This window comes from Perna viridis, chromosome 10, assembly GCF_037379345.1.
Source record: "Perna viridis isolate PV_CMFRI_1.1 ecotype Kerala chromosome 10, ASM3737934v1, whole genome shotgun sequence".
Taxonomy (NCBI): domain Eukaryota; kingdom Metazoa; phylum Mollusca; class Bivalvia; order Mytilida; family Mytilidae; genus Perna; species Perna viridis.
This window is the reverse complement of record NC_142454.1, coordinates 29,226,400-29,252,368: the sequence shown is the minus strand read 5'-3', so window position 1 is coordinate 29,252,368 and position 25,969 is coordinate 29,226,400. Positions and strand designations below refer to the sequence as shown.

At 31.6% G+C, this 25,969-nt stretch overlaps 1 protein-coding gene across 1 annotated transcript in view; it reads left to right on the top strand.

Moving 5' to 3' along the window:
* LOC148605283 (uncharacterized) overlaps nt 1–22,453 on the top strand; it is a 34,280-nt gene extending 11,827 nt beyond the window's left edge. The window contains exons 6-26 of the mRNA XM_088548551.1: nt 2,115–2,282; nt 3,559–3,726; nt 9,105–9,305; nt 9,970–10,084; nt 10,889–10,989; nt 11,612–11,826; nt 13,065–13,152; nt 13,608–13,681; nt 14,216–14,252; nt 14,463–14,560; nt 14,926–15,051; nt 15,468–15,616; nt 15,769–15,904; nt 16,317–16,466; nt 17,003–17,102; nt 17,325–17,398; nt 18,174–18,305; nt 18,818–18,940; nt 19,261–19,412; nt 20,117–20,252; nt 21,599–22,453. Of these exons, the coding sequence (XP_088404677.1) occupies nt 2,115–2,282; nt 3,559–3,726; nt 9,105–9,305; nt 9,970–10,084; nt 10,889–10,989; nt 11,612–11,826; nt 13,065–13,152; nt 13,608–13,681; nt 14,216–14,252; nt 14,463–14,560; nt 14,926–15,051; nt 15,468–15,616; nt 15,769–15,904; nt 16,317–16,466; nt 17,003–17,102; nt 17,325–17,398; nt 18,174–18,305; nt 18,818–18,940; nt 19,261–19,412; nt 20,117–20,252; nt 21,599–21,673 (2,618 nt within the window). The 3' untranslated portion in view covers nt 21,674–22,453. The remainder of the gene's footprint in view (nt 1–2,114; nt 2,283–3,558; nt 3,727–9,104; nt 9,306–9,969; nt 10,085–10,888; nt 10,990–11,611; nt 11,827–13,064; nt 13,153–13,607; nt 13,682–14,215; nt 14,253–14,462; nt 14,561–14,925; nt 15,052–15,467; nt 15,617–15,768; nt 15,905–16,316; nt 16,467–17,002; nt 17,103–17,324; nt 17,399–18,173; nt 18,306–18,817; nt 18,941–19,260; nt 19,413–20,116; nt 20,253–21,598) is intronic.
* The last annotated feature ends 3,516 nt before the right edge of the window (nt 22,454–25,969 follow it).

Sequence of the window (25,969 nt, the reverse complement as noted above, 5' to 3'; positions counted from 1 at the left end):
TTAATTGTCTAAGAACACATTTGGAACCAAATTAGACGGATATTATAACCACGCTTATTTGTATCATTTTTAACTACACAAATAAAAGAATATGAATATTGCATATAAATTAATTACATGACAACACAGCAATAAAAAGCAAAATGCATTGTGGAGAGAAAATTGAACCATATTATAAATGTGTAGCCCAAATACAGGTGAATAGTCAGTTAACATATGCAATAAACTGTTCGCAGTGTCACTGATAAAATAGCCTTATTTTAAAGTATTTTCTTTTAAGCACATTAATCATGTTATGATAATGACGATAAAACATATGTTTGACAGGATAATAATAATAAATAATAATAAAAAAAAAAAACAGTTTTACAAAAAGCATTTGATTATTTTGTTGAACAATGTCATCATTACTACCGTTATGCATAAAAATACCGTTGAGCAATGAATACATCAATAGTATTTCCAAAGATATTGCATTGCCTAATCATTATGGTAGAATTTTGCATTGCTTTCAAAGTTGTATTTGAAACAAAATTTGAATACAAATAGAATATAATTCAGAGTCGGTGTCATTGTTTCGTAAGAAAAACACTAAATATTTGAAAGTCTACCGTAGAAATTACATGTACAATTAGAAGGTTTAGTTTTTCTTTGTGTGGTTCCTAAACAAACAGTATACATAAATTACTAGAATTGTTCATCAGTTTGGGGTCTTAAGAAAGGGGAAGTTGAGTTGATACTTGCACTCCCTCTTTTTGATTATTTTGCGCAATATAAGTTAAATGATGAATTATTTTTTCCTTTTAATTATTTCCATAGGCATTAAATGTCCTCTCATCACATTAGAACATTCCAATGTATTGAGCCGAAGTATTAGATTTCCAGAAACAATTCAAGTAAAATGTAATAGTGGTTATAAAAAAAACGATTCCATTACATGTTTATTCGTATAATATCTGTATCATTCTTATTCATAATGTCTACTTTTGATCGAATTCAAACATTTTACATGTCAAAGTTTGTTTAATATTGGTACAATCTTAAACATCAAAATGGAAAAACAAATCAGAAATTTCAAGATCAAAGTACATTAAAATGTCCAAAACTTAATAACATTCAATAAGAAAATAGACATCTGAATGGAATTATTCCAATACATGAACACGTTTAACGAAAGGGAAATGTGGAGCGTACAAAGTCATATTTTTAAGTTTCTGAAATTTGACTTATTCGTCTTCGGTCATGAAAGTACATTAAAATGTCCAAAACTTAATAAAAAACCTGGTAACAGAGGCGATCTTCATAAATATGAAGACTAAGACTAAAGTACGTTTCTGACATTATTACATTTATTAACCTGACAAATATTCTCTCAATCATGGAACTTGGATAAGATTAAAGACTGAGGTTTCGTAGTAGATGTTCGACTTGAGTGTTTGAGGTCATTGTTTTGATCGACCCAAAGCCGAGTCAGACAAAAGTCTGTAGAGTGAATAGTTATAAACACATATAAGAAGATGCTAAGATAAAGTTGGTCCAGAGTTAAAATAATTAGAGTGGCGTAGAATGTTTTCTTGTTGACTGTCGACATATTGAAAATTAGCAGAATCAAATCGCGTTATCGTAAAAATTCTTAGCGAGTCATTCTCAATTGATCAAAACTCGCTTTGCCGTCCCATAATGCCTGAATTGAATTATTCAGAAATAAAATAAAAAAAAAAACCCTTGAGCAATAAATGCACCAATAGTACTTCAAAAAATATTGCATTGCGTAGTCATCAAGTTAGAATTTTGAATTGCTTTTAAAGCTGTATTGGAAACAAAGTTTGAATACAGATAGAATATAATTCAGTATCAGTGTCATTGTTACGTAAGAAGAACATTAAATATTTTAAAGTCTACTATATTAAATACATCTACAATTAGCAGGTTTGATTTTTCTTTGTGTGCTTCCTAAAACACAGTATGTATACCTTAATGGAATAGAATTGTTCATCAGTATGGGATCTTTAGAAAGGGGTAGTTGAGTTGGTAGTTGGACTCCCTCTTTTTGATAATATTGTGCAATATAAGTAAAACGATGAATTATTTTCTACTTTTAATTATTTCCATAGGCATTAAGTGTCCTCTCATCACATTAGAACATTCCAATGTACTGAGCCGAAGTATTAGATTTCCAGAATCAATTCAAGTAAAATGTAATAGTGGTTACCAGTTGAATGGATCGAGTAGTATACAATGTACACAATCTGGTAACTGGAGTTCTTTACCTGCATGTGAAGGTATGATATATAATAAAACCTATTCCATGACATGGTTATTTGTATAATATCTGTATCATTCTTATTCATAATGTCTACTTTTGATCGAATTCAAGCATTTTACATGTCAAAGTTTGTTTAATATTGGTACAATCTTAACCATCAAAATGGAAAAACAATTCAGAAATTTCAAGATCAAAGTACATTAAAATGTCCAAAACTTAATAACATTCAATAAGAAAATAGACATCTGAATGGAATTATTCCAATACATGAACACGTTTAACGAAAGGGAAATGTGGAGCGTACAAAGTCATATTTTTAAGTTTCTGAAATTTGACTTATTCGTCTTCGGTCATGACAAGAGGAATTTCTCATTGGTCGAATTTGAATTGTATTGTAATCCACACATCATCCAAAATTGCAATTCAGCGTCTTTACTATCTGTTTAAAAAAAGGAAAAAAAACAAGATAAGACAAAAAAATAAAAGTGTGCAGCATGGGTACATGTATGATAATGCAGTTGAGATAAAACCGTTTATAAATGTAAGAAACTTGTTTCATTACCTACGATAAAACTGGTTTTGTTTTCACTCGAATTGTTGCATTTCTAAGTGTTTTCCTACATTGAACCTGGTGGTTTTAGGAGTTTGTTATGTAGAACATTTGAACGGAATAAATAAATTCTGGTATAATAGTATGAATGCATCAAAATACTATCACAAAATTATGTACTCCGGTAGGTGAACTAATCCTGCTTCTTGAAAAACACCCATACTTCCCGTTAATGATTAAACCCATTAAACGGAAAGGACTTTTTGGCTTCTGTGTTAATCAATATGATTTTTTTGTAAACTTCGGCATTGATGAAGATCATGAAATGATCTTAAAAAAGTATTTGAAGTTCAACGGGGTGTTATGTTACCATGTCGATCAATATGTCGTGCCAATATCTACAATAATAAGTTTTTTTTCCCCATCTTTGCATAGTTTTCCGTATAGAAGTTTGTTTTAATAATGTTTAAATACAATGCATAAACAACACTAACATGTTGGTTCGTTTTTCCGTTCAATTATATACCCAATGTGAAAATTTTCTTAGTTCACGGCTTTATATAGATTCATAAAAAAAACAAAAACTTTTCCTTTATAAATATCATTCAAAAATATAACAGGAGATTATTCATATCATGTATCAGTTAAAATATTGTTTTTTCTATTTTTCACAAAAGCATTATTGATTATCTGCACTTCCAATACTTATGAGATCTGATATATTCCTATTTCACTTAAATAGGTATTGTGTGTTCAGCTATTACATTAAATCATTCTAATGTATTGCACCATATGAAGAAATTCCCAGAAACAATACAAGTAGAATGTGATAGAGGTTACGTATTGAATGGACACGGTAGTATACAGTGCACAGAATCTGGTATCTGGAGTCATTTACCTACATGTGATGGTGAGTTATATAATGAACCCTTGCATTTGATAAGTATCATATAGTAATTTTTCGGTATCATGAACTAGCAATTTGGTTCACATTACTATCTAAGATGAGTTAAAAATGTGTATGTTTAAAAATTCTTTGAGATTTAGATTTTTTGCAGTCGCGATATCTAGACGCACACTAAGCGCTCAGCATAAGCATGAACGTCGAACAATTCTATCGGGTGTTTTTCATGCGGAACAAACGAAGACTCAATTCGTGTATTAAGAGTGAAAATAGAACGTAGTCCAAACGTATGTATAATTGCACGATATATATATTACACACTTAACTTTCGTTGCAATGCAAGTACAATGTAGCAACAAATTTAGTGGTTTAATCTATGTATGAGTACTATGTTATTTTTTTGTTAAATATTGTTATGAAAAAAAAGGAAAGCTTATCTTGAGAACAATATAAGGCAGGACAGGTTACAGGGAAAAATAATAAAAGGGAAAAAAAGATTGTCCTATACAGAACAAATACGGAAAATTCATTCTGGTCCTTTCTGTTGGCCACCTTAAACAAAAATGTTAAATTTGTACGAATGTTATCGGGCTAATGTAAACTTACTATATTTCATAAATATTTCAGATGTTGTAATATGAAATGTATTAATATAATTATATCTATTATTGAACTAAAATTGTGTATCATATGTATTTGAATCCCGAAAAGTTCAAAAGTTCTGCTTAAAACCCTAAATTCATGATTATTATCCGAATACAATGAACTTAAAACCTATTATTTTTCAACTCTTCATATTTCTATTCCTTATACTCAGCTAAAATCCCGACTCAGAAACATTATACATCGTTGTTATTCTAAAAAAGTTGATACAGATAGATACATTTATGTAGTTCTTGGTAGAGATTTGAAAAGCAAATTGCAAATTATCTTTCATATATACCGAAAAGGATGTTTTCAATATGAAAGAATTGGAGATCGACAACGTAATTATTTGTCTAGTGTGATGGACAAATTTTTCAACAAACGGTCGGCCTTCCACTGAAAACAAATTGTGCTCCTGTACTTGCTGACCTATTTCTTAACTCTTATGATGCTTAAATTATGGCTGATCTGATACATCAGAGGGCACATGGGGTAATTGGGAATGAGATAAGGGGCAGTGCTGGATGGGACAATGGGTAATTGGGCGTTGGAAATATTTCTGATTGATCAATCAAAAATAATTGTTTTGCCTTTTTCCGCAACCAACTTACAAATCATAATTATATGACAACAATTAAAAGAGGTTGAAAATTTACGCGCTCATACGATTTATAAACATATGTAATTTTTTTTCATATTTGGATTTAAATAATTTTATGTCGGAGACATTTGCATAATTTTAATATTGACAAATTAAACATTTTGAGCAATAAGAAGAAGACAATTAAAAATTAATATGTCATTTTCGCAACCTCGAAAAGTATAATAATATTGCCATTTTTTTTCTTTTTTTAAATAATTTTGGATCATTATTGATATTAAAATTGTTCGTACCCTTACTTTGTCCTCTGCTTTTCTAGAAACACCCGCCGAGTTGCTCATAAAAAGTCAAGTCCGGGGTAGACAAACAAGGAAAGGCAAACTATGACCCGTTGAACAAATCAGTTTTCATGGTGCTGATTGATACATCATAACGATCCACGAGTTCATGATGACGACCATAAACACTTCTGTAATGATGACTTCAATCTTGTAGCAACATAACCCTGTTCCAGAAGTCTATTTGTTAGACTTCTAGCGCGATACAAAAAGTCTGCGTAGTTTCGGCAAGCTCTTGCATAACGTATGAGTTGTGATATGAACACTCCATACACAGGAGCCGAAGGGATGTTGCCACAGATGAAAGGAAAGTTGACAATTCTGAATGAAAGGTCATCACGTTTGTCGTAAAGTTTGGTCAATAGTTTTCCTTTACCATCAATTTCTAAGTGAAGGTCAAGATATGAGGCTGACTTCACAGTGTCTGTAGTATCCTTTATCTCAAGTTCTTTTGCGTAGATGTGATGTATCAAATCCCCGAAATTAGGATTGTTAAAAGATAATACGTCATCTGTATAGCGGAAACTGAGATTAAAGGATCTAGCCAAACGATATTCTTTCTTTCTGATCAGATCAGCTATAAAGTCAGCCTCATAATAGTGAAGAAATAGTTCAGCAAGTAAAGGAGCACAATTTGTTCCCATTGGAATGCCGACCGTTTGTTGAAAAACACGTCCACCACACTGGACAAATATGTTGTCGATAAAAAATTTCAGCATTTGGTAAACATCTTCCTCTGTATATTTGGAAGATAATTTGGAATTATTTCTTACAAAGAATGAAAAATCTCTACAAAGAACTATATATTTGTATCTAGGTGTACAAACAAAGTGTGTCACGGCCACACATATGATGCTTATTTTGACATTTTTAACATTTTACACAATAATATATGACTATAAGGTAACTTCAAGCATTTGAACTCATTCAATTTGCAAACAAATGTGTAATTTTAAAGAATTTGACCTGAAATCTATTTATCACAGCCATCACATCAACACAATACTGATATAGACAATATTAACATTTTTGAGTATAATTTTTGACTGATAAATATATGAACATTGTTCGCACACATACTCTTTTGAAAAATATGCCATTTAAAGATTTTTGACTGAAATTTGAGTGTAATAACCACCTTCCTGATACTAATATTGCCATTTTTAACATCTGAATATATTTTGAACCATTATTGAAATTAAAATTGTTCGCACTCTTACAATCTGCAAAAAAATATTTTTTGAGAAATTAGACTGAAATAAATGTGTTACAGCCATACATATGACGCCAATTTTGACAATTTTGATATTTCAAACAATAATACAAAACCATAAAGGTAATTTTAAGTGTTCGCATTCATTTACTTTGTAAAATATCTCATTTTCAAGAATTTAGTTTGAAATATATGTATTACAACCATCAACATAATATTAAAATAGACAGTTTTAACATTTTTTACAATAATTTTAGTCTAATAGGTATATCAGAAGTGTTCGCAAACACACACTTTGCAAAAAAATGTCATTTTGAAGATTTTTGACTGAGATATGAGTGTCGCAACCATTAACCGGATGCTAATATTGTCATTTCTAAAATTTCAAATAATAATTTTGGCCCATTATTGAAGTCAAAATTGTTCACATCCTTACAATCTGCAGAAATATGTCATTTTCAGAAATTGGACTGAAATAATGTGTCGCAGTCACACATATGATGCTTATTTTGACAATTGTTTACATTTACTATCAGTCCATCATTGAAATTGAATTTGTTTGCACCTATACAGAAATATGTTATTTGTGAAACTGGGACTGAATATGTACACATTTGGAAAAGTGTTTCCCTATTTTAAATTTTAAATAAAACAAGAATATACATTTTAAGAATCATTATAGAAATGAAATTCAAGTACAATTTATATAAATATCTATAGTTTTAAAAAATAAATTGGATGATTATTTCTCATGCAGCTCGGAGTGGCGATAATATATGTACAAAATGCAAATATCGCGTGATTTCGGTAAATTTCAGACTGCAGCGAGATTCCAAAATCAATATTGATTGCACACACAAAACCTTTTGCATCCTGTTACTATATTTGTCTGTGTCTATTCGTCAGATCAAATCGTTGACAATTTCGTATTTGTTGTTTGAACTGATTAATGTAAAGTTGAGGTTTTTACATCCTTATTCATTAAGTATGATTGATAAAACATTTACTGATTTTCTTTTCGAAACAAGTCGATGCTATGGGGGATGGATCAATAAAGGAATGGGGATATTAAGAATGGAGTATGGGACAATTGGCGATGGAGGAATGGCAGAGTGGGCTAGGGGAATGGGGTATGAGCCAATGGGGAATGGGGCATGCATCAATGGGGAATGGGCAATGGGGCAGTGGGGTATGGGGCAAGTGGGAAGTTCATTTAATACAGTGACTGTATCAGTTTCCGCTATATAAATGACATATTATTGTTAAACAATCCTAGATTCGGGGATTTGATACATTGCATCTACCCCAAAGAACATGAGATAAAGGATACTACAGACACTGTGACGTCAGCCTCATATCTTGACCTACACATAGAGGTCGATGGTTAAGAAAAACTATTGATCAAACTATACGACAAACGCGATGACTTTTAATTCTGTATTGTCAATTTTACTTCCGTTTGTAAAAACATTCCTTCAGCAGCTGCGTATTTTTTCTATATCACAACTCACACGTTATGCCAGAGCTTGCTGTAACTACTCAGACTATTGTATCGCGTCAGACGTCTTACAATCAGGCTTCCGGAACAACTTGAAGTCAACACTACAAAAGTTTATGGTCGTCATCATGAACTAGCGGATCAGTACGGTGTATCCATCTGCACCATGAAAACTGTCTGTGAAACGTGTCAGAGTTTCTCTTTCCTCTTCCGTCTACACCGGATTTAAATTTGTATGAGCAAATCGCTGGGTGTATCTAGAAAAGCAGAGGACACTTCTCTACCGATGCATCTGGCCAATGCTCTCAGTTTTTAGTGGAGTCCGCGTTGCTTAATTACGTCTGTTACTTTGTATGTATTATGTCCCTTTTTTGTATGTATGTTGGCATGTCTGGTGTTTGTCCCGTCATTACATTCTCTTGATTTCCTCTAGAATTTTGGTTCGCTTGATGATTCTTTCATATTTTATTTACTTGATATATGAACAAAAATCTTGTTTATACATTAAATCACATGCAATCAAATAAAAAATACAAATATTAAGAAATATATCCTGTTTTAATAACACTGATTCTCTTACTTAAGAAAGTTTTGAAGTATAATTAAGGAACTTAATAGGTAAATGTATAACATTCGTACATTCTTAATTTCAATTAATGTTTGAAATGCATTGTCACAATGCTGAATTTAAATGAAAATCAAAGAAAAGTGGTACTTATCTTCTACGTATTATTTCCAAAAAAAAATATAGTTTAATTTTGTAAAAATGAAAAGATATTGTGCTGTAAAAAAAAAAACATCTACATGCAAACATACATTGGTCAAATAATTTTTCGACATACCCGTTAATAAGTGTTATTTTTCATTTCCATAGAACTTATTTCAACATATATAAATGTCGCCCCAAAAATTGATTTAGTGGCGCTACTGTGAATTGTAAAATTGTATATGTTCAATAAATGTTTCACTATTTTTTATAAGATGATTATTTATATTTCAGACTTGTTTGTCTGGCCTAGTTTTCATTTCCTAATTAAAGTGCTCACCGAGAATTTTAAATACAATTATATACTTATTTATTTTTTCAAGCTGTCATATGTCCAGACTTGAACACCTCTGGCCTGTTGATCATTCGTCCATCGAACCTTACAAGATATCAGTTTGATTCCGTGGTATCATTTGACTGTAAGAATGGATACAGGATTCTAGGCTCTTCAGCTATAATGTGTACGGTTGATTTGGAAAATTCGGTTATGGGCCGTTGGAATACAACACAACCAGAATGCGTGGGTAAGCGTTATGCATACATTTAAATTAAACGAATTCATTCCTCATTCAGATTATTTGAAATCAATGTTTTGTAATCCTTCCATTTCATTATCTTATTCAGTGGCGAAGTTTTTTTTAAATCACATCATCTAACAAAGAATCTAAACGGTTTTATATTTTGTATTGTAGATTGTATATTAATAGAAATATATATGGGAACCGAGTACTTAACGATGGTACGTGCGCCATAATTTGAATACATCTGTGACAGACAGCACTACAACACATTTGTTAATGTATATATGTTATTTGTTTATATGTGTTTAATATAAGTTGCCGTTTTCCATTTGAACTGAAATTTGCTACAATTTACCCTGAATTTTTCGATCAATTTGACGTATATAAACCGAACAGATAGTAATTTATTTCGTTTTAAAGAGTTTATTTTCGGTTTGTTTTGATTTAAGATACATCAACTCATATTGCGCTTAGTTGTCGGTTTTGTTCGTTTATTTTCGCTCATAAACAACATCTGGTGTGTTTCAGGCGTCGTTCTTGGTAGAAGATATATCAGGGAAGAAAAAAACTAATGCGTCCATCTTTATACGTAAATGCAATATTAGTGATAGAGTTTTTCCTCAATAGGTGATCTCTGCTCATGTCCACTATTACATATACTTTGCAGAACTTTTGCATTCTTCTACACAAAGCTCTAGTCCTGGAGCGGTTATAGGAGGGGGTATATCTGCAGCTGTTCTCGTTGTTGTAATAGTAATAATTGTTGTTATCTTCATCAAAAGGTAAGATATTGTAATGTTATCAATGCAATGCGAACCGATTAAATTTATCTATAGAACTCTCTTGCCTTTTGCAAGCAGCATGTGCATTTGCATAAATATGAACGGTTAACGTTTTTCATATTCCAGTATGCGTTCTTCATTATCTGGGAAGGCGATGAACAAAAAAATCTTATTAGTTTAAAATTGAATTAATTTGGACGATTGCATATTGTTCCTCCAAAGTTTGTTCAGATCGAATCGTAACCAACTTAACATTAAACATATTTTGATACACCACGAACATCGACGACGTTGTTGTTGTTTTCATATATCGATGTTTTGTAAAATATTCATAACTAAAAGGTAGGAAAATACAACCATTGACACTAGACAAAAACAAAAACGATATTTTCTTTCTGTTTTTGATAAACGTTCTAACGTGAAAAAAAAAGCATGAACCAAGATAATTAAAAAAAGCAAGTCTAGCTTCAGAAAATTGCGTATTTACGAACAGTTTTTAGCTTTAAACATATCTAATCGCTATTTCCATCCATTAACCTTTCATAGTTCGATGTGTTTATTTTTAATCGATGTGTTGTTACATTGGTAACTAAATCAACAATGCCAGGTTCTCAGCAGCCTGTGCTGGGGTTTTAAAATCTTTATATCTTTATATTTTGTTTGTTTCTGTTTCTGTTTTTTTTTTTTTTTCAGTGTTTCAATATTCACTGTAAATGTGTGTTTTATTATTATTATTTTTTAATATGGGTTCTTTGTCGTTTTGTTAAAGAATATTCGTTACAAATAATAAGGACTCGTTTTCAGAAGACAACGTGAAAGTAATAGAAAAGAAGAACGAACCAATTACAAAGAACCGAACATAAGCAAAAACGAAAACAGCGAATATTCTGAAATCAGCCTATCAGGTATTTAGTTGAAAATTGCATTTTTTTTTTTTTTTTTTTTTTTTTTTTTTTTTTTTTTTTTTTTTATTTATTTCAGCACAATAACAAACAAGCTGATATTTTGCGATGTTCGATTTTCAGGAGTTTTAAAAAAAAACTTTTGCTCTACGATTCATCTTTAATATTTCGGCCGATGAAGTTTCGACTTCCGTCATACTTTGGTGCTTTTTTTTTCGTGTTCCCAGTTGTATGATAATGCATTTGTTCGTTTTACCACATCTGCTCCTATTTCTATGGCAGTCATTCTGAAATCGTCTGAGTATGTCGCCAGTGTGGGTGCTGCCTATAACTAATCGGGTTTTATAAGAAATGATAAACAAGCACATAAGAGTCAATCGCAACGGAAAATTTTGCATATAACAAGTTGGTATCACATCGTCCATTGTGTGATATTGCTGTTATCTAGCCTTCCTAGAAGAAGGTGAAACGACAAAATCATAGAGAATATTGATATTTAATACAGTTAATTTATGGTATACTGTGTATTTCGATCGACGAAGCTGTACTTTGTATTTTCATTTTATCGTTAAAAATTATTTTTATGCATACAACATAAGTTAATTTGCTTAAACATGAAATGCAGGTCTTGAATTACTTGAAGACAATCGTGATCCTTCACCAGAAATGAATATCTCTGGCATAGACAGGACTTACAATAACGAAACGAATGAAGATGGTGGATATTATGATTTCACTGAAGGTCCACAGATGTCAAAAACAGCTATTCTAGTTAAAGATTTCTATAACTATGTAGAAAATGGTCGGATCAAAGGAGGAAAACTTGAAGACGAGTTTTTGGTACGTTTTAGTTATAATAATTGTTTTTTAGACCTATGAAAACTTTTGAAAGCAGGTTTTGATGTTCCGTTTCTTTTGGGTGCTTAATATAAATTTCAGTAACAAAATGAAGAAAACTATTTTACCACGATATTGCCATTTAGTGTATGGACTTTCATTAATTTACCTGTTTTTGCTATTCTTTTCGTGTACCAATAATTTATCACCGTGGTACATTTGTTATAACCCTTCATGATTTGAATAACATGTTCAGGATTTTTACATAAAATTGGTCCAAGCAGGAATACATATGATTTGAATGATATGTACTGAGGGAGGCAGGTTTTAAAACATAATATACATTTGAATTATTTTTATTATTCAAAAGATATAATACACAGATCATCTGATTAAACTTTAAAAAAAAACAATTTTAAGTGGGACGATTCAGTGTTTCGTAATAAAATGCAGCTACAAAATCACTAACTATAGATTATTTTATATTGTTCTTGTTCTTTGAAATATTTTCACGAATGGCCAGTTAGTCAGTATTTAATTTCCAGTCATACGGCCTTTGAACTTTGTCTTAGGAACAAATAGAGCTAAATATCAGAAGATATTTAGAAAGTAAGGAGCTATAAATCAGAGGAATATAAATCGATGGTTAAAAGCTTTATATCAGTCGAAAATGCATAAAAAGAACTATACATCAAAATAAAACATATTGATCGTAAAAAATCTAATTATCAGAAAAAAGATATATAGGGAAGTAAAAAGCCACATAGCAAACTATGATGATTAACAATATGAACAATTTACCTGCTAAAAACTTGAATGAAAGTTACTGAAATTTAAAATGCAAATCGCGACTATTGGTGACATGTCTTGTGATAAATCAATGCAACTGTTTTCATTGATCAATAATGTTCCTAAATCATGTTTTTTTTAATGTATTAAAAATATTTATTGAAATATGTTCAATCAACATTTTAAAATAGTATTCCCTATAGCTAAGATCAGTCAAAATGTTCTTTTGTAGCTTGCGGAGTTTCGCACAATTATGACGCTTTTCGTTTCGTTTTGGGTATGTGTTTCGTTTTTTTGTCTTCTTTATGTGTTTGTGTTGTGTTTTTGTTATTGTTATTCCACTGTTTTGTTTGTTTTGTTTTGGGAGGATGTTTGGTCATTTTTTCTGAAACTATAGATTTCAGAAATAGTTCTGATGCGAAACAATGTAATACAATCAAATGATATTACAGAAATTTAAGACTGGTCTACAGTACCCAACAACTGCAGCCATGAAACCTGGAAATAAAATTAAAAATAAGTACAAAAATCTTTTCGCTTGTAAGTATATTTTAATAGTTTCAGATAATTTCCTAATGCATTCACCGTTAATGATATCACAGAAACGTAAACTAAATTCGAAAAAGAATACGAAGCATCACAAAAATTACAATCAAATAAAACCTGAATCATAGCCGACATAAACAAATGTAATCAAGAATCACGATGTAGACAAAGGAATAACTACATATGGAACATATTGTGTGTAGAGATTACAATTGTAGTAAATCAATAAAAGCGATAACATTGTGTCCCGGTTAATAATAGCGTTATATCATGAAACATGTTCGTGTGGTTTCATTGATATTAACATTACCCAATTTAAAATTATCAAAAACATCAAATACAAGTTACCTTATCTAACTTAATGACCTCTTTATATCTTTAATCATACAAATTTTTGACATTTTTATCTAATTCACTTTTACTATATTTTTGTGTACTTTGTGCTACAGATGACGAAACTCGAGTTGTTTTAAAGACAAGCCCACATTTAACATCCGATTATATCAACTCCTCTTATGTAAATGTAAGTACATATAAGCTAAGGAAAGAAAAAAAATGGTGCTGTTTTATTAATATTTGGTTATTAGTTACTAAACACAAACAGTTGAAGAAAATCGTCTTAGATTGATGAATGCTTTTATTGTGTATCGGCTGGGAATCCGTCCATGCTCAAAATATAATTTCAAAATTCAATAACAGAATAGACCAATGATACTTTTTGTACATACAAGTTATTTTTCTGCAACCATTACATTTAAGATTGACAGATTTCGCCTTCCAAAGTTAAATACAAATGTATTTGATTCTACGGAACCTCGTCGCCTCTTCATTACCCCATAAATCACCTACCTACTTTTAAAACAAAAATACAAAAAAGTACCTCACTCATTCAACGTGTCAGTCAATGAAAAATGTGAAAAATATCTCAATCATTCTTTTTTGACATTTACAAGTAAAACATAAATACATTCATCGCTCAGTGGTTTTCATGAACAGTATCTGCTTGTGGAAATGTGCTTTTTGTCTTTAATTAGGTGCCATTTTGTCTTTATTTCAGGGTTATGGACGATTAAAGAAGTATATTGCATCACAGGGTAAGTTGTAAAAACAAAATGTTCTAAATATAGCTTCTTATAAAAATCATGCAAATGAAATTTATTAAAAAAATGTCAGTTGAAATTGAATTGAGCAAATATTTAGTAGCTTAATTTCTGTAATAATTTCTTTTATCCATCATAAAAGGTAGTACACACAATTATAAATTTTTGGGTAGTATTAATAGACATTTGCAATAAACATTTTAGGTCCGCAGGACAATACTGTAAATGAATTTTGGCAAATGGTTTGGCAGGTTGATTGTGGCAAAATAGTAATGCTGACTAATGTTTTTGAAGAGGCCAAGGTACTGTCTAAATTATGCAAATCAAATTAATTATCATTTTAAGAAAATGTATTTAGGCAATAAATTAATGATAAACATTTTAATGCCAGTTTAAAAATCTTTTGACTTCTGTTTTTATACAATCGCAAAAGATTGTAGTTATAAGATACATTGCTAATTAAATAAGAGTTTTTGATTATTATCAGAAACAATTCATCTGTTATGGGATCAATTTGCATGAAAGCCTCCACGTTTAAAAGATTTTTAGAACATTTATATGAGATTTGGTAATAATCGAAATTCATGTTTCACGCAAGAAAACATACAGAGATATATTCTGAATAAATGCTATATTTTCATTTCGATTATAATTGTGATTTGTTTAGCAAAAATGCAACCAATACTGGCCGGAAACTGTTGGAAAATCAGCTGATTTTGACGGAATTGTAATAGCATTGGCGAAAGAAGATATGTATTCAGAATTCACAATCAGGCATATCAAACTGCTAAAGGTAGTCAATATAAGACATGATTGTTAAACAATTGATCAAGATCATATTTTTTTTTTCTAATTGCATACGCTTGTATGTGCGAATTTTGTAAACCTATGTATAAAAATCCATGCTCTATAGGCGTCAGTAGTATATTAGTACTGGCCTTTTTTTGGGAAAACATTTAAACACATTTTTTTCGTCAATGATTAAGTACCTATTGGACCTTGTTGCTTTAATTTAGCTTTGGTACATAGCTTATTGCTGCAAGGTATAATAGTATGAATAATAATGTTAATCAAAATATAAAGAGAAAAAAGAACACTTATATAAGTGGGCCTTTTTAAGCGATAATGTTTGCTACACTGCTAAACCTATATAAATAATACATGAAACATCAATTTTTAAATTCAGCACTTCTTTTTTCATGTTATAAGGAAAGAGAAAAGAAGACCATCATACAATTCCATTTCACAGCTTGGCCAGACAAAGATGTACCAAAATATTCGTCTTCTCTTGTACATTTTCGACACAAGGTTAATTCGACAGAAAGTTCATCAAAGGGCCCAGTTATCGTCCATTGCAGGTAAAACAGTCTTTTTCATGTACAAAGTAGCAAAGTAGCAGTATGACGAAGTCAACTGTTTTATTTTACTTTAAATGAAGTGGTTTGCAACCTTATCGTTAATGTAAAGATCTATCAGAGGTGTATTGATGATGTTTTACTTTATTTTTAAGTGCTGGAATTGGAAGAACGGGAACATATATAGCTCTTGATTACGCTGTAACCGAGGCAACAGAAGTGGGCTATGCTGATGTATTTCGCTGTGTTGAGACTTTAAGGAGACAGAGAGTAAACATGGTGCAGACCGCTGTAAGTTGAATTAACTACATGTACAAGCTTCACTGTTGTTTGACAGAAACTAGCTTGTTGTCCTTATGTGAATCCGGGGCAATAAATCGAACTTTATTGAGGAGGTTTACTAACGTATAAACAAGCAACAAAAATTTTCACACAAAATTGGATCGTTGCATTAATTACAAAAAATAACTTTCGGACACTAGTATGTTTACGAGTTAAAATTTCTATTTTAAATAATAGTAATGGAATCAGGGATTTTACAAACTTAGTGGCTCTATCAAATTGCACCCTCTGTGTGACGTAAGTATATTTTTGTAAATGATACTAGGTGTATTAACTAAATTCCAATGAAAATAAAATGACCGTTCCGCAGTAATTGTCAACGCGCTTTTTTTTTCTTACGAATTCAATTTTGTCATATCAGCGCCAGTACGTATTCCTTCACGATGCTGTCTTAGAAGCACTAGTGTGTCCTTACACTGGGACCCCTACCAACGATTTCCCAGAAGTTTATAAGGATCTGATGAAGTTTGATTCTACTAAGAAAAAACATAAGTTACACGTTGAATATGATGTAAGTAATGTAGTGTTATGAACTCGGTGGGTGCTTATAGACGCTTACTCTACCGGTGCACCTGATCCATGCTCCCATTTTTCAGTGGAGTCCGAGTTGCTGGTTAACTTTTGTTACTTTGCGTGTATTATTTTGGGTTTTTTTTATAATCTTTGTTGTGTGTCTGTTTTCCATGTCTGGTCTTCGTCCCTTGATTACTCCTTCAATATTGAATTGTTCATTTGAAATCGAAATATACATGTACAATGTGACACTTATTTTTTTTTTAAATGTTGATGTTGCTATGATGGAAATGAAGGGTAATGGAAAAAAAAATCGGCGAGATAAACTCATTATTTACATTAAATTCCAATAAGAAAGGTATTGTGCCATCGTCCATAACCGTATGGACAGCGATTATATAACTTTATATGCATGTATTGTTTTTACCAAAAAAAAAAAAAAATAATAATAATAAAAAATAAAAAATTATAAGCCCACAATATATGATTTGCATTTTATTTCTTATTACCTTTTTCTTTGTTATAATTCTTCAGCTTATTACATCACTGTCAAGGAAACATGACGAAGATGATTTTGTGAAAGGAAAGAACTCCGAAAACAGGGGAAAAAATAGATACAGTAATATAATCCCAGGTAGGAAATAAATATCGTTGACTCTGATGGAATGCTTTGTTTTATTTGTCAACTTTATTCTTGTAAGGTGTATCAAAAGCAATCCTGTTAACCTTGCTTTTCAATTACATGTGATTGGTTACAAACCTGTGCTAAAAAACTGGCATCTTTGAGATACAAATTGTTTCAGTAAATGAAAACAAAGTTTAATTTGAGCTACTTTGATATGTATTATTTTTGTAGTGGAATCAGAAATGCCACGTTTAATATCAACTGTTGAAGGCCACAATGAGTACATCAACGCTGTTTTCCTGCCGGTATGGTGTACTTTAATATATAAAATTTTAACATTGAATTTTACCCTTTTTGCATATACATTACAAGTGTTGTAAACCCTATATTACTTATTCTATATAGCATAACAATTACAAAAATGAAACCCCTGTATCTATATAACATACCATATATCCATATTACATACCTACTAGGAACAAACACCTGGATCTATATTACATACCATATATCCATATTACATACCTACTAGGAACAAACCCCTGGATGTATATCACATACCATATATCCATATTACATACCTACTAAGATCACACTTGAAGTATATTTAAACTGTATAACATAATAGACATGACATGTAGCCCTTGGATTTGAATAGGACTATCGGTTTGAAACGACAGGCCGACGGTGATATAGGTCGAGATTTGATACGGCATATCAATCAAATTTTAGCCTGTATTATTCAGTATATAACGTATTCATATATCAGATTATCTTATTTGAGATAAATATCTTCATGAAGCTCCTAATAAAATGAAGGTCTATTGAATATGAAGTCATTGAAATGCGTCACCCGACATTATGTAGGTCATCACTTCTTTCCATCAATGCCGTAAATGCTCATTCGAAAACACATCAAAGACGACAATAATCAAATTAGTACGATACTTCAACTCTTAACTGAAACAGTTGCAAATCGATGGATATGATGTGTTCCTTATAGAAACTGATTGTCGAATAGTTGAGTCTTTCAAGATTTAAAACTCTAAAGTAATTATTTTTGTCGATAAAATATTTCAGGGCTACAAAAGCAGCCGAGCGTTTGTTGTAACCCAGATGCCGATGGAAAACACATTGGTAGATTTCTGGAGGCTGGTTTATGACTATGGAATTTCAGTTATCGTCATGCTCAATACCGAATATGAACAAAAGGTAAATACCGATGAAGCGTTAATGAATAAAATAGATTTTCGCAAACCATTTCCTTTTTTTTGGGTAGGAGTTTATATCGTTCGTGCATTAGTTTTTTTTATAACATTTGTTTTGGTTTTTTTTTGTTTTTGTTTTTTCTTTTTTTTTGTGTTTTTGTTTTTTATTTTAATTTGCTACATTGTGTACGTAGACATTCTTTGTTTCATATTTTCTCATTCAGCAAATTGACATATTTTAAATATCCCATTACTTACACTTGTATAGAGAGACGACGCAATCCATGTGGTAACTGCTATCTGCTTAACTTCCAGTTAATATTATAAAGAGTAAAACTAAACATATTAGGACTAAACCTCCGATAAGGAATACTTTAAGCTATATGTGTTCATGAAAAGTGTATCCGTGTATGCAGTATGCAGGAAAAATTCTTTGTACTTGCAAATGAATGTCAAATCGGTTTATCTTGCATTTAAAGAAGGTAATGCTATCAAAGATGAGATTATGTTTTACAGGATGTGTACTGGCCTAAGCAAAAAGACGAAAATTTAAGTTTAGGACCGTTTAAAATCAAACAAAAGAAGCTAAGCCGGGAGAAACATTATGTAGTCATGGAACTTTCCTTAACTTCCAATCATGTAAGTTTTGTAAAGCTATTTGTACATATTGACTTGACATGACTTCAATTATAGTAATGATGTATAAATCATTATTTTTATTACTTACCCACTTTCAAGAAGAAGATACATGCGGAAAATGCACAACATGAATGGAATGGGAATTTTAATATTTCTAAGAGTAACTGATTGGTGATAAATAATTTAATATGTGCATAAAAGCGTACGGCACACCAACAATATATACACACATGTACATTGTTTAATCATTTGCTTTACTTGAAAGGCAACTGAACAATAATACAAATAACTCTTAATTTAAATTTTGACATGTTTTCTAGGACCAAAAGAGAGTAACCATTTTCCAGCAAATGTTCTGGAATGACGACAAAACCATACCAGATAACATCGAAGATTTTTTCTCTTTTATAACTGACATAGAAAATGCACGGGGAAGGGAAAGCGGGGAAGGTCCTCTCCTCGTCCATTGCCTGTAAGTAAACAAGAATCCAATGTATATTAGGACGCTTACCCTGACGGTGCATCTGGTCCATACTTTCAGTTTTTAGTGGAGTCCAAGTTACTCATTAGCTTTTGTTACTTTGTATGTATGATTTTAGTTACTTATCGTTCTTTACTATGTATGTCTGTTTCCCATGTCTGGTCTTTGTCCCGGGATTACATTATTTTGATTACCGTTATAACCTTTATAATTTTTAAATTAAATTTTCGTTCGATTTCAAATAAAAACCACATATCTTTAAAAGAGGCAATGTACATGAAAATAGGAAAATAAAAGTTGTAAGTTTCAGTATATATAAAATAACACAAAGTATGAAACCGATATGTTCTACCTTGTGCAAAACAAAGAATGGTGCTTTTGCATTTTAGGGTTTTTGAATTTTGTACGTCTGTACTTATCGAAAAGCAATCTTTGTTATAGTTTTGAGACAACGACTACCCGCGCGGATCTCTTATTCATATGCAGCAGAATCGAACGATCAAGTGGTTTTAAGTTCAAAACAATCATGTTTCATTGAGCAAGAAATGGTATACACCGCACAGCTACGATTGTCAATTTGTTACGATATGTCATGAATCATTGAAAATGATATGCATGTTATACTTTTGTCATATATAAATAAAGAAGAGTTCTTTATAAGTAGTTTGAAGTAACAACCCTTCTTAATATTTCAGAAATGGGTGTGACAAGAGTGGTCTTTATTGTGTAATGTCAACTGTTATAGAAAAAATGAGGATAGAACATGATGTTGACATAAAACATACCATCCAACAGATGAGGAATAGAAGACCTCAAATTATATCTAACTATGTAAGTGAATAGATTTGTTTGTTTTGTTTGTTTGGGTCTAACGCCCGAGCAGCAATATTTCAGCTATATTCAGACAATGAACGTGAAATGGATGATAAAATGCACATGAAATGAAAAAAAAAGTTAGGGTCACAAGGATAATAGGGTCGACAAATTTTGATTGCCACTGGAAAAAGGGGTGATGGTTAAGGTCGGGGAATTAAGCCTCCTGTGGCGGAGCGCAAAGGTTCCTACTCCTATCGAATACCCCAGCAGTGTTCTTTAACGTGCGAGGAACGTGGCATCTTTCCCAACACGGTGCTTCACTATGGTTTGCGGTCAGGTTTTCCGTATTATAGCCTGACAACCCCAGCATGTAACACGCCAGGGGTACCTCATTCCACCACCTGGGACACACATCCTAGTTGCTCTGTGGGCAGACCGCCTAGCCCCCGGCTAGGTTTTTGAGCACTATTTAGTCGCCTTATACGACAAGCTTAGCGCTTCTGCAGGCCTATTCTTTTAACACCCGAACCTGCACGGGACTGTAGGTAAATAGAAAACTTACATGTATTACAATATTCACCTTAGCGATTGGGAGCAACACATTTTTGAGTATGCAAAACAATTTCAGTGCTGCGAGAGTAAACACACGTCCATATAAAAAAAAAACGAAACAAAGCATACTAGTCATTAAACCCTGAAAATAGTGGAATCTAGATAACACCATTTCAATTTAATCATGTTAAGAACACATAAATGCATACTGTTACATGTATAACTATAGCATATTCGAAGAATACGAAACCGTATATCATTGCTTCATAAAAAAATAAGAACTGAGCTAAAGTAACTTCTAGTTCACAAATATTCCCAAAGCCCAACCCCCTGTCAAATTAATTACAATTTTAAGGTATCGTAGTTTCTATACGATTCATTAAGTGTTAAATGAAGAACTTAAAATAATTTATGCCTAATACAGAGGCGGATCCAGGATTTTAGATGCGATGGCACATTTAAATTGTTTAGGTTAAATTATTGAAATATTCTTATAGAAGGGGTGCAATGTAGATATTTTGTGCGGTAAAATTAGTAAGAAATTAAATTTTCAACCTAAAACATCTTACATCTACCCTTAACAACCCATGCTTTGCACATTTTAGGGGAGGGGGCACACGCTCCGCTTAAATCCGTCCTGGCCTGATAAACAACCATTTGTATCCAACAACAAAATGTGTATTGTTCCAAAAATAAACAAACTACAGAGTATGCGGATGAAGACAGAAAAAAAGTATAAAATTAGGTGTAATTGCATGTTAAGATCATTAGAAGACAATCATGTCTGAATTATATTCTTTACTTTGTAGGAGCAGTACCGTTTTCTTTATGAAGCTGTCATTGAATACCTGAAACAGTTCGAAACATACGCCAACTTCAGTTAGCAGTTTGTAAAAACAATCAATATATAAAATATATAACGTGTGTATTTAAGTTGTATTAGCTTATCATTTGATATGTTTGACGTTAACATATAAACCAGTTGGCTTTCATTTGTGTTTTTTTCCGACGCAGTCGGTATAGTTTCGCTTTCTACCCTTTGACCTTAAAGACGCTTTTCCTTGGAAACGAAAAATCACCTGTACGCAATTCTATTTCCCGATTTGCCAAATACTGATAACTTAGTGGCGTTCGAAAAAAAAATGCATCAAAACATAAAATTGCATGCCGTGTGTTATTTCCTTAATGTAATGTAGTAAATTATAAGTAAATGAACAAATTTTACTGAGTTTATTATCCCAATCGTGGATAATTAACTTATATTAGCTTATCATTTTATATGCTTGACGTTTTGCAATAAATGTATCAACCAGTAGGATTTCATTTTTTTTAAATGTTAGATTATGTCATACTTTATTGAAGTTTTATTTCCTGTCTTTTCTAGGATTTTATGTATCTTATTTTTCCAATCATTTACGCTTCTGTATTCATTACCGATTTGGATATAAGATTTTGTTTTTTAAAGTATGAGTATGATATGAATAAAGGTATCAAACATGCTTGATGTGCTTTATGGATAAAACATTTATAAATTAAATATTTAACCATCAGAGTCTTTTTTGCAATATGATATGAGCAAATTTCCAACTGTTAAAAATGTTCACAGATCTATTTAAGAATATCAAGGATTGTAAAGGGTTGTGAAGTCTTTTGAAATCTTTCATTATAGAACGAAATAAGAACAAACATAGATGGTTAGTGTGGTCAGGTTGGTCGTTTTTGAGATATAAGCATTTAAAATCTTGGCGGAAAAAGGATTTTGTTTTTCTAGATTTTCCATAGGTTTCGTCAGGACGTTTTAATATTAAAACCACCGAGGAAACAACGGTTTCATAAAAACTTCAAAAAATAACATTTTAATGTGTATTTAATGAAGTTAAGAAAAGAAATAACTAAGAAAAATAGGTTTTTTAGTATAGTTTACTTTTTACCCGAACTTTCCATACACTTAACAAATTGTTCCAACAAATGACAAAAAATATTAATGCTATGAAATAGATTAAAAAAGAGGAATCCGAAAATCTGTCAAAAATGGCTGCACATGACCAACAAACATCATTTATAGTCTTTCATTGTCTAACAAAATCGTGGAATGTGTGTTATATTAAATTATATCGGTACACATCTTATCAAAGTACACAAGGGCGTATCGAAATAATAGAGATCCCACAAATTGTAGATACATATCTCATTTCTGTTAGAAACTGGAAGTTTATTTGCGATATACTGTGTATCTTTTCAACTAAGCTTTTTTTTTTCCAGAATTGAAACTATTTTTTTTTATTTCAAACATTACAATGCAGAAATCATAGACATGATATAATATTTTTGTCCAAAAAAATTGCTGGTATTTACATTTAAAATATTGATATAAAAATGTAAATGCATAGACAATATGCTATCTGAAATGCCTTTTCAATGCCATAATGATCTATGTTGTTTGTGGAATAGTCCTTAGAAGGTTTGATAGAGTTTAGATTGGATGAATTAGCAAATAATTATATTCATATTATTTTGTTTAATAAGAATCTCCGTCATGTAGCACTGTCAACCTAGATTACTATTTGATGAAATAAAGCTTAGTTCTTCTGTTGACATTATTTATACTTAACGCCATTAAGCAAACGAACTTGCTTTCATTAACATCAGGAAAAACATTTTTTCGATGACGCCTTTTGCCTTTGGATGGAATCGTAACCCATTGGAGAACATTTTCAAAAACGTCGACACCAGTCAACATTAAGTGTTAAGAATCTTGTTAGTAGTTAACGCACATAATATCCATGGTAGAATTAAAATTTGCAGTACGTACACGATTGCACATTGTATAACCGTTACAATGCAGCTGTTAGGCAACCAAGAAATTGCATTTGCCGTTCTAGTACACAAGACTGAAGCATGCGAAGAGACAGGTTCCTTTCAGTGAAATAGTTTAAGTGTAAACGTTTGCAAAATGGAAAAATTAGAAACATGCATGTCAAAACCCCTGAAAATGTAATTCTCTCAAGGATACTTTTTCTATTTGAAAAGACCATTATTTGATCTATGCCTCACTGGCTTTGAGCAAAAAAATGTCAATAGAATCTCAGAAAAATAAGGTTTTTGACAGAGTTATCTTCGCTTAAAATGTTCATTTTCAGTGCATTTCAACGAAATAGTAACTCAATGGTCCAGCATGATAGGAAAAATTGTCTGTTTTTCTTTAGTCTGATAGTGGAAACAGACAATAGACAAATTACATTATCAAAATGATCGTTTTTTCACCAACTGCCTGATTCTCACTGGGATAGACACTTAAGGTGCGAGCAATTGAGTGAGAATGATCAAACATTTATCTGTTTACAAAATGTAGTTATCTACAATGACAATAACAGCCTCATTTTCAAGCAAGTTCCATAAATTAAGACAGAATCTTTGAGATCAATTTAGATTTGAATCAATATTTTCAAAAGTGCAATAAGGAAAGACTTTAACCCCATCATGAAGCCCAGGAAAAACTATGAAAAAAATGTTAAGAAAGTAAGAAACCAAAATAGCGAATTTGGAAAGCTAGCACCCACTATATGTGTATTGTATGTGGCACTTTAGGCTTAAGGTGGCTACTGAAAAAAATACGTAAAAGATTCCCACTTTTGCACTTTTAATTTATGGACATAAACACCGCATGACATGGTGTTTTTACTTAAAGGTGTATTGAAGCATCATTGTGTTAGATTAACGAATTTTCACACGGATCTTTTGTTAGATTTTAGAAGTGAGGACCCCTATCCGGAAATTGCAACGTGAATGATTGCGATACTGATCCTCAAGTTCGTTAAAATACAAAAATTGAATGGGAGAAAAATAAAAGTTCGATAATATAAACTTATTACAACAATAATATGTACGTTGTTGACATGATGCATCACCGCCTAATGATCTTTTGAAATACTGATACTTATGAACTTCAGGAACATTTGTTCAAAGACATTCAAACGCCCTTTACAACCAATATACAGAGCAAGATGTTTAAAAAACGAAGGAATTTTTAATCGGCAACTAATCGACAACATTAATGTCTAATGTGGTGGACGCGTTTTTCAACAAACTGTCGGCATTCCAATGGTTACAAACTGTGCTCCTCTAGTTGCTGACCTATTCCTTCGACCATTATGAGACTGACATTATTGCTGATCTGATCCGGAAGAGAGAAAATCATTTAGCTAGTACATTGTATCTCAGTTTCGCTTTATAGTTGATGTATTATCTTTAAACAATCCTATCCCATTGCATCTAACCCAAAGAAAGGAATACTGCAGATACTACGAAGTCAGTCTCAAATCTTTACTTACACTTAGAAATCGATGGTAAAGGAAGGCTATTGAAACTTTACGACAAACGTGATGACTTTTCATTCAGAATTGTCAACCTTCCTTTCATCTCTGCCAACATTGTATGGAGTGTTCATATCACAACTTATACGTTATACCAGAGCTTGCCGAAATTACGCAGACTTTTTGTATCGAGCTAGAATTATAACAAACAGGCTTAATAAGCTTTATCTGTTTTATGGTCGTCACAATGAACTCGTTGGTCGTTACCATGTATCCATCGCCGCCATGAGAACTGATTTATTCATCGTGTCATAGTTTTGCTTTCCTATTTCTTCTACCCTGGACTTTACTTTTTATGAGCAAATCGGCGGGTATTTCTAGAAAAGTAAAATGCAAAACCATGCTCCCAGTGTTTTGTGCAGTCCGATTTGTCGATTTGCTTTTGTTACATTGTATGTATGATTTTAGTTACTATATATGTTCTTCGTTGTGGATGTCTGTTTTCCATGTCTGTTTTTGTCCCTGGATAATATTCGTTTGATTACCGCTATAACCTTGATTCCTTTTATTACTCTTTTAAAGATACCTTTACTAATGTAAATGTATGTACATTTGTTAATTCAACATTTAAGATACGCACTTCTTTGCAATTTAAAAGAAATTCTGTAAAGTTTTGAGTTTGTTTGCATGAGAATGATAAAATAATTGTCGGTTTACAAAATGTAGTTCTGTAATAATAATAACAACTTTTTTTGTCAAAACAAGGAGGGTAAATTAAGCCAGAACCTTTGGAATCAATGTGGAATTGTATAGTTATTTTCACAAAGGCAAATTTTGTAAACCGTATTGAACCTTTTTACATTTAGT